The sequence below is a fragment of the Eurytemora carolleeae genome, unplaced genomic scaffold (genome assembly GCF_000591075.1).
Source record: "Eurytemora carolleeae unplaced genomic scaffold, Eaff_2.0 scaffold412, whole genome shotgun sequence".
Taxonomy (NCBI): Eukaryota; Metazoa; Arthropoda; class Copepoda; order Calanoida; family Temoridae; genus Eurytemora; species Eurytemora carolleeae.
In genome coordinates, this window is record NW_019396406.1 from 406,898 (window position 1) to 419,588 (window position 12,691).

Sequence of the window (12,691 nt, forward strand, 5' to 3'; positions counted from 1 at the left end):
GAGTAACAGAACAATCTCAAAATATTTACAAGACAAAACTGAACAAGCTACGCGGTAACCAGGGGCTAAACAACAAGGATGCAGGATTCGAGAGTAATCGGCCCCTGATACTAATGAATAAAACGCCCCTGAGACTAGAGAACGATGAACCAGAAAGATTTGAGAAGAGTGGCCGAGGTTTAAACCAACTACCGTTAAATATCAACTATTTAGGTAATTAAACCAACTACCGTTAAATATCAACTATTTAGGTAATTAAGCCAACTACCGTTAAATATCAACTTTATTTAGGTAATTAAACCAACTACCGTTAAATATCAACTATTTAGGTAATTAAGCCAACTACCGTTAAATATCAACTATATTTAGGTAATTAAACCAACTACCGTTAAATATCAACTATTTAGGTAATTAAACCAACTACCGTTAAATATCAACTATTTAGGTAATTTCTCTTTTTAATAAAATAGTTAGTCACATAGAAAAAGACATCCGTAATGCATTTTAGTGAAATTCATGTTCATTGATAACAATTTTTTATAGCCATTTTTTAAAATGCCAGAACTTTAAATTTTTAACATGATGGGGAGTTTTCACCGGATCATAAAAATACTTGTAAAAATATTTTTTTTTGATAATTAGTCTTTGTAGCTCAATTCTTTTTTTTTGCTATTGGCTAGGGGCTATTTCTATTGCTTTTGACAAAAAATTGACTTGCACTGCCATGTGATGTAAACAACCCTAAAACTATAATATCTTCATTATTGTTATATTTGTCGTAATTTCACAAATGAAAACAGCGTACGTACGAAACAGGCTAGGATGAATAAAGAATTATCGTTGATATATTACAACGGATCTTCATGGCTTGGTGCGTGAACTAAATACTGTTGATTGTAAGCGGGTTTTTCTAACAGTGTATAATCCAGATATAGAATTCTTTTATGATGCTTTCAAATATATATATTACTTTATATATATTCAGCTAATTTGGTCTAGCCGTTTGACCAGCTATAGCTAACATATAATTATATTTATATATGAGCTTTATCCTCATTTATACAGGATTTAGTTTTGTTGGTTATGACAAGCATTTGCTTTTATCTAATCAAATTATTTAATTACAATTGTTATTCTTCCTTCAGGGATAGTTTTTTTTTTCAAAATCCCAATTCCAATCATAATAATTACCTTTTCCATTCTAATCTATTTAAATCCTTATTTCAATCTTTTTTAAATTCTTTTCTAATCTATTCTAATACCTATTCCAATCTATTCTAATACCTTTTCTAATCTATTCTAATACCTTTTCCAATCTATTCTAATACCTTTTCCTATCTATTCTAATACCTTTCCCAATCTATTCTAATACCTGTTCCAATCTATTCTAATACCTTTTCCAATCTATTCTAATACCTTTTCCAATCTATTCTAATACCTTTTCCTATCTATTCTAATACCTTTCCCAATCTATTCTAATACCTGTTCCAATCTATTCTAATACCTTTTCCAATCTATTCTAATACCTTTTCCAATCTATTCTAATACCTTTTCCAATCTATTCTAATACCTGTTCCAATATATTCTAATACCTGTTCCAATCTATTCTAATACCTGTTCCAATATATTCTAATACCTGTTCCAATATATTCTGATACCTGTTCCAATCTATTCTAATACCTTTTCCAATCTATTCTAAAACCTTTTCCTATCTATTCTAATACCTGTACCAATCTATTCTAATACCTGTTCCAATCTATTCTAATACCTGTTCCAATATATTCTAATAACTGTTCCAATATATTCTAATACCTGTTCCAATCTATTCTAATACCTGTTCCAGTATATTCTAATACCTTTTCCAGTCTATTCTATTACCTTTTCCAATCTATTCTAATACCTTTTCCAATATATTATAATACCTTTTCCAATCTATTCTAATACCTTTTCCAATCTATTCTAATACCTTTTCCAATCTATTCTAATACCTGTTCCAATCTATTCTAATACCTTTTCCAATCTATTTTAATACCTTTTTCTATATATTTTAATACCTTTCCCAATCTATTCTAATACCCTTTCCAATCTATTCTAAAACCTGTTCCAATCTATTCTAATACCTTTTCCCATATATTCTTATACCTTTTCCAATCTATTCTAATACCTTTTCCCATATATTCTAATACCTTTTCCCATATATTCTAATACCTTTTCCAATATTTTCTAATACCTGTTCCAATCTATTCTGATACCTTTTAGCTTCCGTCAAAGCAGTCCAGTGGTGAAATTATATAGAACATTTAATGTGTTACTTTAAAGAAAAATCTTGTACCATAGAATGAAAAATCTTGTACCATAGAATGAAAAATCTTGTACCATAGAATGAAAAATCTTGTACCATAGAAAGAAAAATCTTGTACCATAGAATGAAAAATCTTCTACCATAGAATGAAAAAAGTTTTGCTTTGTAGTTTCAAATCTTTTCTTATTATAATTATTGCCCTTTAGGGAGAAAACATTAATCTTAACTTGCATTTATCTAGAGAATCTAAGTGAATCTGATCTGTTTAATATTCTACAGAATCTAGAGGATCAAGATCAAGAGGATCAACATCAAGAGGATTATAATGAGGTTAGTTACTAATCCATCCTAAAGGGATTGTTTGATATTGATTGTTAACTTTTCCTTCCAAAAGTTTTAATGAAGGTGGTATGTGGAGGAGGAGTGAGGGGGGTTTAATGAAGGTGGTATGTGGAGGAGGAGGGAGGGGGGTTTAATGAATGTGGTATGTGGAGGAAGAGGGGAGTTTAATGAAGGTGGTATGTGGAGGAGGAGGGAGGGGGGTTTAATAAGGTGGTATGTGGAGGAGGAGGGAGGGGGGTTTGAACCTTTTAACATCGGAAAAGTTTATAATATCTTATTTCTTCTCGCAAAGTCAGCATTAAATATACATTATACANTGGTATCCCTGGTTTCCCTGGTATCCCTGGTATCACTGGTATCCATACTATTCCTTGTATCCCGGTATTCCTGGTATCCCTGGTATCCCTGGTGTCCCTGGTTTCCTTGGTTTCTCTGGTAACCCTGGTATCCCGGGTATCCCTGATATCCGTTGTATCATAGGTATCCATGGTATACCTGTTATCCCTGGTATCCCTGGTATCCTTGTTATCCCTACACATCAAACTAAAGTAAACTGCATGTAAGATTGAATATTTATATGTTGATCATGACTCCTCAGCTAGACTAGAGGAGCTGCAAGGTCACAAAGCTCTACCAGTAAACTTTAGTTTCTTCTGATGTCTAGTTTGCAGTGCCTGGTTCAGAAGAGGAGGAGTTTCCCTCTAACCTTCTTGAGGATCCAGGTAGCATTAAGCTATCACTGTAGACTAGAGTCAATTTTAATTAAACACGGACCGACCCTTTGTTCTGCACTGGCTTTCATGACTTGTGGAAAGGACCTGCCCAATTCTATCCCATCCCAGTTTTTAACTTTGATGGAGCAGCCAGAGTTTTTACAGTACATGACCTATCCTAGACCAATTTGACCTACTAACGTGATATATACCACTCTGAAAGTTATTATAGACTTGAAAAAGGACTGATGGTAACTGGCCGAGATTAACTGGAATAACAACACTTGGTTGTACACAAAACTATTTTTACAGATTAAACGATACAAACTGTTGATCAGTTTATAAATTAGATCCTGTAGAAGCCTGACTTTTAGTTATAAGAAAATATGATTTTGTCCTAAATGTTAAAATTAGAATTGAGTTTGCATAAATGCGCAAACAGTTTCACTGATTTTTCGCAAACTTGTTCAATCTCGGATTTTACATTAGTCATTCTTAGTATGTTAAACGAGTAACATATGAATAAATAAACTTGTGAAAATATGTTATCATTCTGAGTTATTGAGACTTCTATAATCTTATGTAACAGGACATCGGCCTCGTCGATCACACTCCTTTCTACCTCGGCATGCATGACGTACCGTGGCATTTGACCTTATTCTGCTGACTAGTTTGCATTGAATTAAACATTCTGTATATGAAACAAAGATCTTTGTCGTGATTAGATTTGTCATATGTTTGAAATATAACAAATTTATTTAAGAATTTTGGTCGGATGAGGAGAACTCAAACAATGAAACACAGAACCAATCTCAACAGGTAAAAGCAATTGAGTTTAAGACAGAATCTGAAATATTCTAATCCCTATATATTTGCAGTCCGATAGTGTAAACCATGTAAGATATCTAGATCCGAGATAACGTAATGATAACTCTACTCAAAGTCTAATTAGAATCTAAATGACTCTATCTCTTGCCAAACTACTGGCTCTCTATTCTTAGCCAAAACTTAAGGCTATGTATACGTCCTTATTAAACGACTAATCTCATTTAACTAATTTATTTTATATACAGATGAACGAAACTGACCGGGCTAGCCCGGCAGGGTCAACATACAGATAATTAAGATATATATATTACTAGCATGGATAACATAGATAACATTACACATTGATAAAGAATATATTACAAACCTTTTATATTTCAAACTTAGACAATTTGATCAAACAGATTCCATAGTTTGAAAAATCCAAGGTCTCAGACATCAAGTTGCAAAGATATGAGAATTAGAAAATCAGAACTTGTGGCAAAAACTCAATTTGTTTTATTAATAAGGTACTTTAGACTCTCCAGTTGTAGACGGGAGTGTTAGATTCACCCTCAACTAAGCTTCCGGTGTGTACTGCAGTGATTTGCAGTACACTGACCGAAGAAACAGTAGAGTTTAGTGGAGAGTGTCTGACAGACTGTGTCTGATAGAATGATAAAAATTGATTCAGAAGTGTGTGGTTACTTTCACTAGAAAATTTTTTCATTTCTTCAGCAGAAACAATTGAGGAAACATTCAGGAATAAATCTCTTTTTCAAGTGAGGGAAATTAACAATAGCTGTCAAATTATTGATCAGGTTAAGGGTACTATTGTGAATCAGGCATGCCCCCTTTTTTAATAGGAGTATCATTTGAAATCCCAAGGACAGTCCCTTAGAAGTATTTTTCTTTTGAAATAGTTTAATTTAAACAAATATATATCTAATTACGTTTTGTTGTTGTATTTTATTAGAAATGTTAAAAAGTCTATCAACACCTTTTACACAGATATTTTTTTAAAGGTTTATTCTTAAAATGTGCACATTTTCAATTTTCTTAAATAGAATATTTGAATATCTAATAAAATTGTGTTGTAAAATCTTCAACAAAACGAAAAACGAGGTATGTAAAACAATTTAAAAATTATATTTCAGATTACAGCTGAAGTTCATGCACACAACCATTTCTATTTAATATTGGGAGAAAATGGATCCGTTCTTGAACTTCCGGGTTTAACAAATACAGATCCGGATACAGCAGTTCAGGTTGGATAAAAATCATTCATATACAGGGTTACCTAAACAAATACAGATCCGGATACAGCAGTTCAGGTTGGATAAAAATCATTCATATGCAGGGTTACCTAAAAATGATGAGACTTCACTGATGAACTAAAAAATAAAAAATTTATAACGTTCTGAGGTTTAAACTTCATCTTCGGAATAGGAAATGTCTTTTATATGATTTTATATTTATATTTTTGATTTGGCAAAGAAACCAAAGAAAACAATAAGTTGAACGCCACAGAGATAACGTTTTTTAACAAACAACATTTTTGAGAACGAACGACCGAAATTTGTCGTGGTTAAAAGGTTGTCATTCAGAAAAAAACGAACGAAATGAATCGTTCAGAGAAATGAAAAATGATCGTTTTTTAAACGAAAGAAAAAATCAAAAACAAAAGATTTCAAATCGTTCGTACGAACTTGAAAAAATACCGTTTTTTCCTGAACGAAAAACGATAGTTTTTTTTACAGAACAAGCGATTTTTAGAAAACACTTTAAAAACGATAGTTTTTAAAAAGTATAATATGGAAAGCCGACTGTATTCTCATAACCCGATGTCGTTTAATGTTTCCTTATACCTTTTCTTATTCAGTTAGTTTTGAATGCCAGCAGTGGAATCTCTACGAGCGAAGACTTTTTTAGGAAAAATAATAAAAAAATATCAAATATTACTAAATTATGATTAAAAATTACTCAGTAACTAAATAATAGAGCTCTTCGCTCATACATATATATTTGTAAATATATCACGCACCTCTGACCCTTCAGTAAAAGTAAATTCAACCGCGTCAACCTTTTTGCAACGGCAAGTCCTATTGAGTGTCTGCTTCATTTACCCAATGTTCGGGGGATACAGTACAAACTGGGACCGGGATAGTTGACCCAGCTCGGAAATTCAAATGTACTACGGCTGTCCGTGATATTTATAAAAAATACATGAACGACTGGACCAATCTGGCTGAATTTTTGTCTTCTTCGAAATTTTTTCCCCCAGAGTTAGAATTATTTCTTTTTTACTAGCAACGCCGGGCACTTCAGCTAAAAAATATAGATGTCATGATAAAAAATTTGGGTTTGAAAACTCACATATTTGATAAAACACCTAAACTTTGGGTGTTTGTCGTAAAATTGGATTTTACGGAGCCAACTCATTTCCATTGTGCCACCAATTTAAACTACCTTCTAAAAAAATAATAATGAAAAAGATGTAATTTTTTAAAATTCATATTGTACTGAATGCTAGAGATGTCAACGATAGTGTAACGTAACGTATAATGTACGTTTTTGTACGTTACGTTACAATAATGTGTAACGTTTGGATATATTCTATATAACGTGAACGTTAAACGTTAACGTTATAGGAGCTCATACCTAACGTTAACGTTACACGTTAACGTTAGAGGAGTATACCCCCAACGTTAGCGTTTTGTGGAAATGTAACGTTATTTTTCTAATATCTACAACTTTTTTGACCATAACGTAAAAAAATGTTTTATTTCCAAGGGGAGCTTGAAAGTCTAACGTTTGAAAAACGGATTGTGATTTGATTTAATATCGTAACGAAAGGATTTCTATTTCAAAGTTCAATTTATAAAAAGTGTAACGTTGTATAACTGTAAAATGAATTACTGTTTATGAAAACGCTTTGAAACGTTTTCCCTTATAGTGTAATGAAAAATTCAACGTTGCAGAAATGGGTTATTATTTTAATAATCAGGAAACGAAAGATTTTTTTACAAAGTAAAATTTCAATAATGTAACGTATAACATTTAAAAAAATGTAATTCTGTAAATCAAAACTTTTCATAACTTTTCTCTGAATACTAAATTGATTAGTCTAACGTTAGATATATGTCTGATGAAAATGTTGTTCATAAAACGTTAGAATATGAGGGCTGAGTTTTAATTTCAAAAGTGCAACAATAATTCTGTCAATCAAAACATTTCAAAACGTCTCTAATATATCAATGTAAGAGATTCGACTGATGATTATAAGAGCAAAGACTTATGGTTTTTCATTTCAAGTTCAAAGAAAATGAGTTTATGCCAAAAACCCTTATTTTCATTTAATATATATTTGCAACCCGATGTCGTAGACCATTAATATCGTAATATACAAGGTTTAAACCATCGGGATTTAACTCATTTAATGAAGTGTCCCAAAACATGTCTATTTTTTAAGCTCGTCAAATACACGATGATAATTTCAAGTGATCCTCCATTTAAAGAGGGCCATGCTAAATTCCAAATGATAACGTGTAAACTTTTATCTGATTGATGATTTGAAATTTAGGAGTGTTTTCCATAGGGTTGCGAATTGACAATTTAATATTGGAGATATTACTGTAAGGCCTAAAAAGTATTTAAAAAAATAAATATGATACATTATTTTCTTGGAAATTTCATGCTGAATTCAGATTCGAAAACCATTTTTAAATATATTAAGATCTAAAGAAGTTATGGCCAAATAACGGTACTAAATTCCGGTTTTATAACTTTTTAATATTTTTGATGAGTTTTTTAGCTCTGACTCACTCAATTTTCAATTTTTTTAAACGCTTTTCAGATTTGAATTTAGCATTGAATATCCAAGAAAATGATGTATAACATGAAAATAAAAAATAAATTTTTTTTTGTGGCCTTACGGTGAAAACGCAGCGGCTTCCGGTGGGCGGTTGGCTCTATTCCAATATTGATCACCTCTTCTGAACATGCCACTCCATAAATGGAAGGTCACTTAAAATTACGTCTCTAGTCCCTTAAAGACATACTTTGAGTTGAAAGTCTAATGCTAAAAAATTTCATTTACAAATTTTAAAAATCGTTAAAAATAATAATATTATAACGTCTTTATATTGCATAATGCATATTCTTCTACACATTCTCTAAAAAGGTTAACAATACAACAGCAACATACAGGGTGAGTTAAAAAATGTAATTATCACGGAAAAATTTTTGCAATGCTTTCATTTAGAAACAATGTTATTTTAATAAAGTCTAACGTTAGAAACATTAAGGAATTGAACAACGCAACGTATAGAACATTTTTTCAAATCTTTCTTAGAAACGAAACGAATAAACAGTTTTGATTGTCAGTTGTAAAAAAGTGTAACAAAAAAGTTTTCGCCATAACGTTTCGATAAATCGTAACGTAAGAAAAGGAGCATTTTAGTAAAATTTCTAAACGTAATTAAAAGAGTTTATATTGGAAAAGTTAAGATAAAACGTAAACGTTAACAAACAATATTATTTGTACTGAAATGCATTGTAACGTACAGAACTATGCCCCAATGACGTTCTATTAAAGCAAAACGTTTGTCATCTTTTAGATCTTAAACCAAGTGAAAGTGTAACGTAAGGTCTCTGAAAATATTTACCTTGCATGAAAGTGGAACGTTAAAAAATTGTGGTTTCATTACATAAGCTTTAACGCAACGTTGGGAAAGTTTTTTAAAACGGGAAATGCAAAAGCGTAACGGAGCTTACTGTTTTTTCACAACATTTACTAAAGCTTAACGTTGTATAAGGTATTCAAGTGCAGAAAATTCATTACGCACGTTACTCTGTGCAATAAAATTTCATAATGTGCAACGTAACGTTTTAAACGTTAATACTTTTAATGAGCACTATCGTAACGAAAGCTAAAATCTAGAAAAATCAAAACGTTGACATCTCTACAGTGAATGCCGTACTTTTAAAACTTTGTCCCAAACTGTATCAGTCCAGGTACATTCCGTCTGTGATGATTATCAAACAGGACAGGATCTACATGGTAGTGATCTCTTTAGCTATCGGTGTCAATACGGAAATTAGCAATCAATTGATCAATGTCTCAAACAAGGCACAATCCACACGGCTACAATCCTGTAAACTATCAATTCCAATACTCAAGGCACAATCTCTTAAGCTATCGGTGTCCTCTAGACACTGGCTCGTAACTATCAATGCCAATACTCAAGGCACGATCTTGTAAGCTCATAAGGTTAACAAATATGAAGATTGCTGTATGTATTATTAGGGTTGTTAATCGTTTTTGAAAACGATCGTTAAAAGATCGTTTTTTGCTTCGTTTTCGGAAAAAAACGATCGTTTTAAAACGACCTACTTGTTTTATACTTTTAGAAAACGAATAACGATCGTTTTTATGAAAACGATTTGTGACCGTTTTTTATACGATTGTTTTTTAAAAAACAATCGCTTTTAAAAAAACTATCGTTTTTTGAAAAAAAGTTTTTTTTGACAATTTTGTTAACGATCATTAACGAAGGGTTGTCGTTAATGATCGTTAACGAAACAACGAACTTTATAAAAATGGTCGTTCTTTTTAAACGATCATTTTTCAAAACGATTGTTTTAAAAACGACCATTTCTAAAAAACGAACTTTTTAAAAAACGATCGTTTCGTTTTTGATTTTTCGTCGCCTTTTTATAACGAAACGATCGTTTTTCAAAACAAAAAGAAAACGTTAACATCCCTATAATGTGTTAAAGAATAAATAGTTAATAATGTAAAACGTACTACAGGTTTACAGAATATCATGTGACCCGATATTTATTACAATATCATTGTATAGATTTGTGGATTTATAAACACTAAAACCAAATATAAACGTAGAAAATGTTTTCTCTTTAATTTTTTAGAAACAAACTAATGTTTATGATAAAGTTTTCTTGTTTGTTTTCTATTTAAACTAATTTGTTATTTCATAGTTTTTAATTGTTTTTACTATTCCCTTGTCCTGGAATTACTTCTATTGTTTAAACTTTATAATATAATTTCCTTTTTATTATTTTGGTTAATCTATAGTTCTACTCCTCTTAGTAGCCTGCTGGGTCTTAACCCTGTTAATGTACAGTCCTCCCCCTGTACACCAGACATGTACAACATGTATCCATCCCAGGTAACCGTTGCAGTACAGTATATAAACACAAACTTTTTTGTTTGGGATAATTAGAAAGATGAAAATCATTGCAGAAATCCCTAGGCTCAGTTCACCAAAACCATGCTGCAGTCTTTCAATTATCATACAGGGAAATCTACATCTTTCAATTATCATACAGGGAAATCTACATCTTTCTAAATATCACAGGAAAGGTTATTAAGCTTTCTTTATCAATTAATCTTATGTAAGAGTATTTTATTTAGTTCAAATTCAGTGAGAATTTAAAATTTAAAATTTAAAATTTTTTCCTGTCACAACAACAATAATATGAATCTAAAGTGATTTCAAGAATTAATTAAAAATAAATAATACTATAAAAAAGCTTGGTCAAGTACTGTTTGGAAATGAAGCTATATTTGGACAAAGAAACTAAATAAATTGCCCTTTTTATCTCTGAAACTGATAGTTAGATGATCGAGATGATCTCTGAAACTGATAGTTAGATGATCGAGCACCATGGAACCAAGTTCTGAGACATGTTGCAAGGATCTAAATTAGAGTTTGAGGCGTGTAATCAATTCCTTTGAAGTTATTCTCATGAAAAGTGTTGGAAAAATTAAATTGAATTATTGAAAACTTTTTTTGAGCAAATTTATTCTTTATATTTAAATTCTAAAAAAATTCTATAAATATTTCAGAACGTGCCTCCTATTGTTCTAACAACTATATCTCCTGCTGAAGGAGGTACTACGCCCCCTTCTCCTTCTCCCCAGACTACTCTACCCCCTATGGAATATCCTCCGCAAACTCCTGAAACCTTAACTTTTGGATCGTCTTTGATCACCACACAAAATGAGACAGTAGAGGTGATTATCAAAAATCATAATTTCATAAAAACAAAGATTTGAAACAAGTTTTTATCGGGGGATAAATTGAAAAATGCTTTTTAGATTTTTCAGACTTTTATTGAATTTTGCCCGGACATTTTATTTTTCAAGGTTGCTTTTTCTTTTGCACATGTATGATATGTATTCTGTATTTTCATACCAGTTTATGTAGACCTTACATGACCCCAGGGAAGCAATAGATTCATGGCCTGTAAATATTAAATTTTGCCAACAAGAACTCTAGATTTTAACAGTTTTATAAGAATATCTACGTTGTTTCTTGTAGCTAGTTAAACCCTCAAATAAAAGAAAATACGGGGGCATTTATTTTAGATTTGCATCTTTCTCTCTTAACTGATTTTTTTTCGGGGTTAAGAAATAACCGAATTGTGTTGATTACAAAACAAAGATAATTTATGGAAATGAAAGCGAGTTTCATTTTAAGGCAAAGACCAACCGTAAATGCTTACATCGTTTTCACAAACGAAAACAGGAATTTTTATAAAGGAAAAAACGGCCTCAAAAGACAAAATTAAAAGCTAAAAATTATGCTAAAAATACTTTAAGCGCAGCAAGAGCTCATTAGTATTATTCTAAAATATATTTTAAAAAAAATATAAAAATATATAAAATTGCAAAAAATTGTATAACGAATTAATTTTTTGTTTAGCTGTCCTATAGACCTGCAAGCCAAGCTGCTGAGATACAGAAAGTGCAAAAAAGGAATTTGTTTCATGAATTTTAATTTCTATTCAAATTCTATTCAAATTCTATTTAAATTTTTTCCTTTTATTTATTTAAAATCAAATTAGAATTCTGAATAAAAAATCCTTCAGCATTTCTTTTTCACCCCCCCCCCCCAACCAAAAAAAGAATAGTTTGAAATAAAAAGTTGTTTTCAAGGAATGGAGTTTTCAGTTGTAACGAAGCATCATCAGGCAAAACTTTATTTCTTGATTTTATTTTTAAACATTTTTTTAATTTCTTAGTTTTATAGTTTTTCATCTTTTATTATTTTTTCTTTCATCATTATTATTCATTTTTCAACTGTTAATATTTTTATTATTATTTAAAAAAGGATTTGAGTATTTGTCACAAATTCTGATTTTTTTCATTAGAACCAATCGTAGTAGACATTAAATTTTTCAAACCATAAATTCTATTAAATATAATAGTTAAAGTTTAAAATTTCAAATGTTTACACCATCAGGTTGTAAAGATAGGAGTTAACAAATTTGAGTTTGTGGCAAAGACTCAATTCCAATATTGTTTTCAATTTAAATTCATAATTTTGTATGCCAACTTAGAATTTTTATAAGATTTGCATGCAATCAAGTTGTTAAAATAGGTGCTACGACAAACTTTGTAAATGAAAACTATCCAAACTATAATCATGAACTGGGTAAGTTCAATAGTTAAATATATAAAAACAAACTTTTAGGGTGCTTCGCGCCCACCACGTTTTCAAAT

The 12,691-nt window shown here is 30.8% G+C and overlaps 1 protein-coding gene across 1 annotated transcript in view; it reads left to right on the forward strand.

The window, feature by feature from the left end:
- The window catches only part of LOC111702651 (probable serine/threonine-protein kinase mps1), a 13,473-nt gene continuing 782 nt past the window's right edge, over positions 1–12,691 (forward strand). Inside the window, exons 1-11 of the mRNA XM_023474406.1 lie at positions 1–213; positions 2,544–2,632; positions 3,309–3,366; positions 4,121–4,176; positions 5,319–5,429; positions 6,044–6,093; positions 10,259–10,352; positions 11,033–11,200; positions 11,892–11,944; positions 12,125–12,159; positions 12,570–12,623. Coding sequence (XP_023330174.1) covers positions 114–213; positions 2,544–2,632; positions 3,309–3,366; positions 4,121–4,176; positions 5,319–5,429; positions 6,044–6,093; positions 10,259–10,352; positions 11,033–11,200; positions 11,892–11,944; positions 12,125–12,159; positions 12,570–12,623 — 868 coding nt within the window. The 5' untranslated portion in view covers positions 1–113. The remainder of the gene's footprint in view (positions 214–2,543; positions 2,633–3,308; positions 3,367–4,120; positions 4,177–5,318; positions 5,430–6,043; positions 6,094–10,258; positions 10,353–11,032; positions 11,201–11,891; positions 11,945–12,124; positions 12,160–12,569; positions 12,624–12,691) is intronic.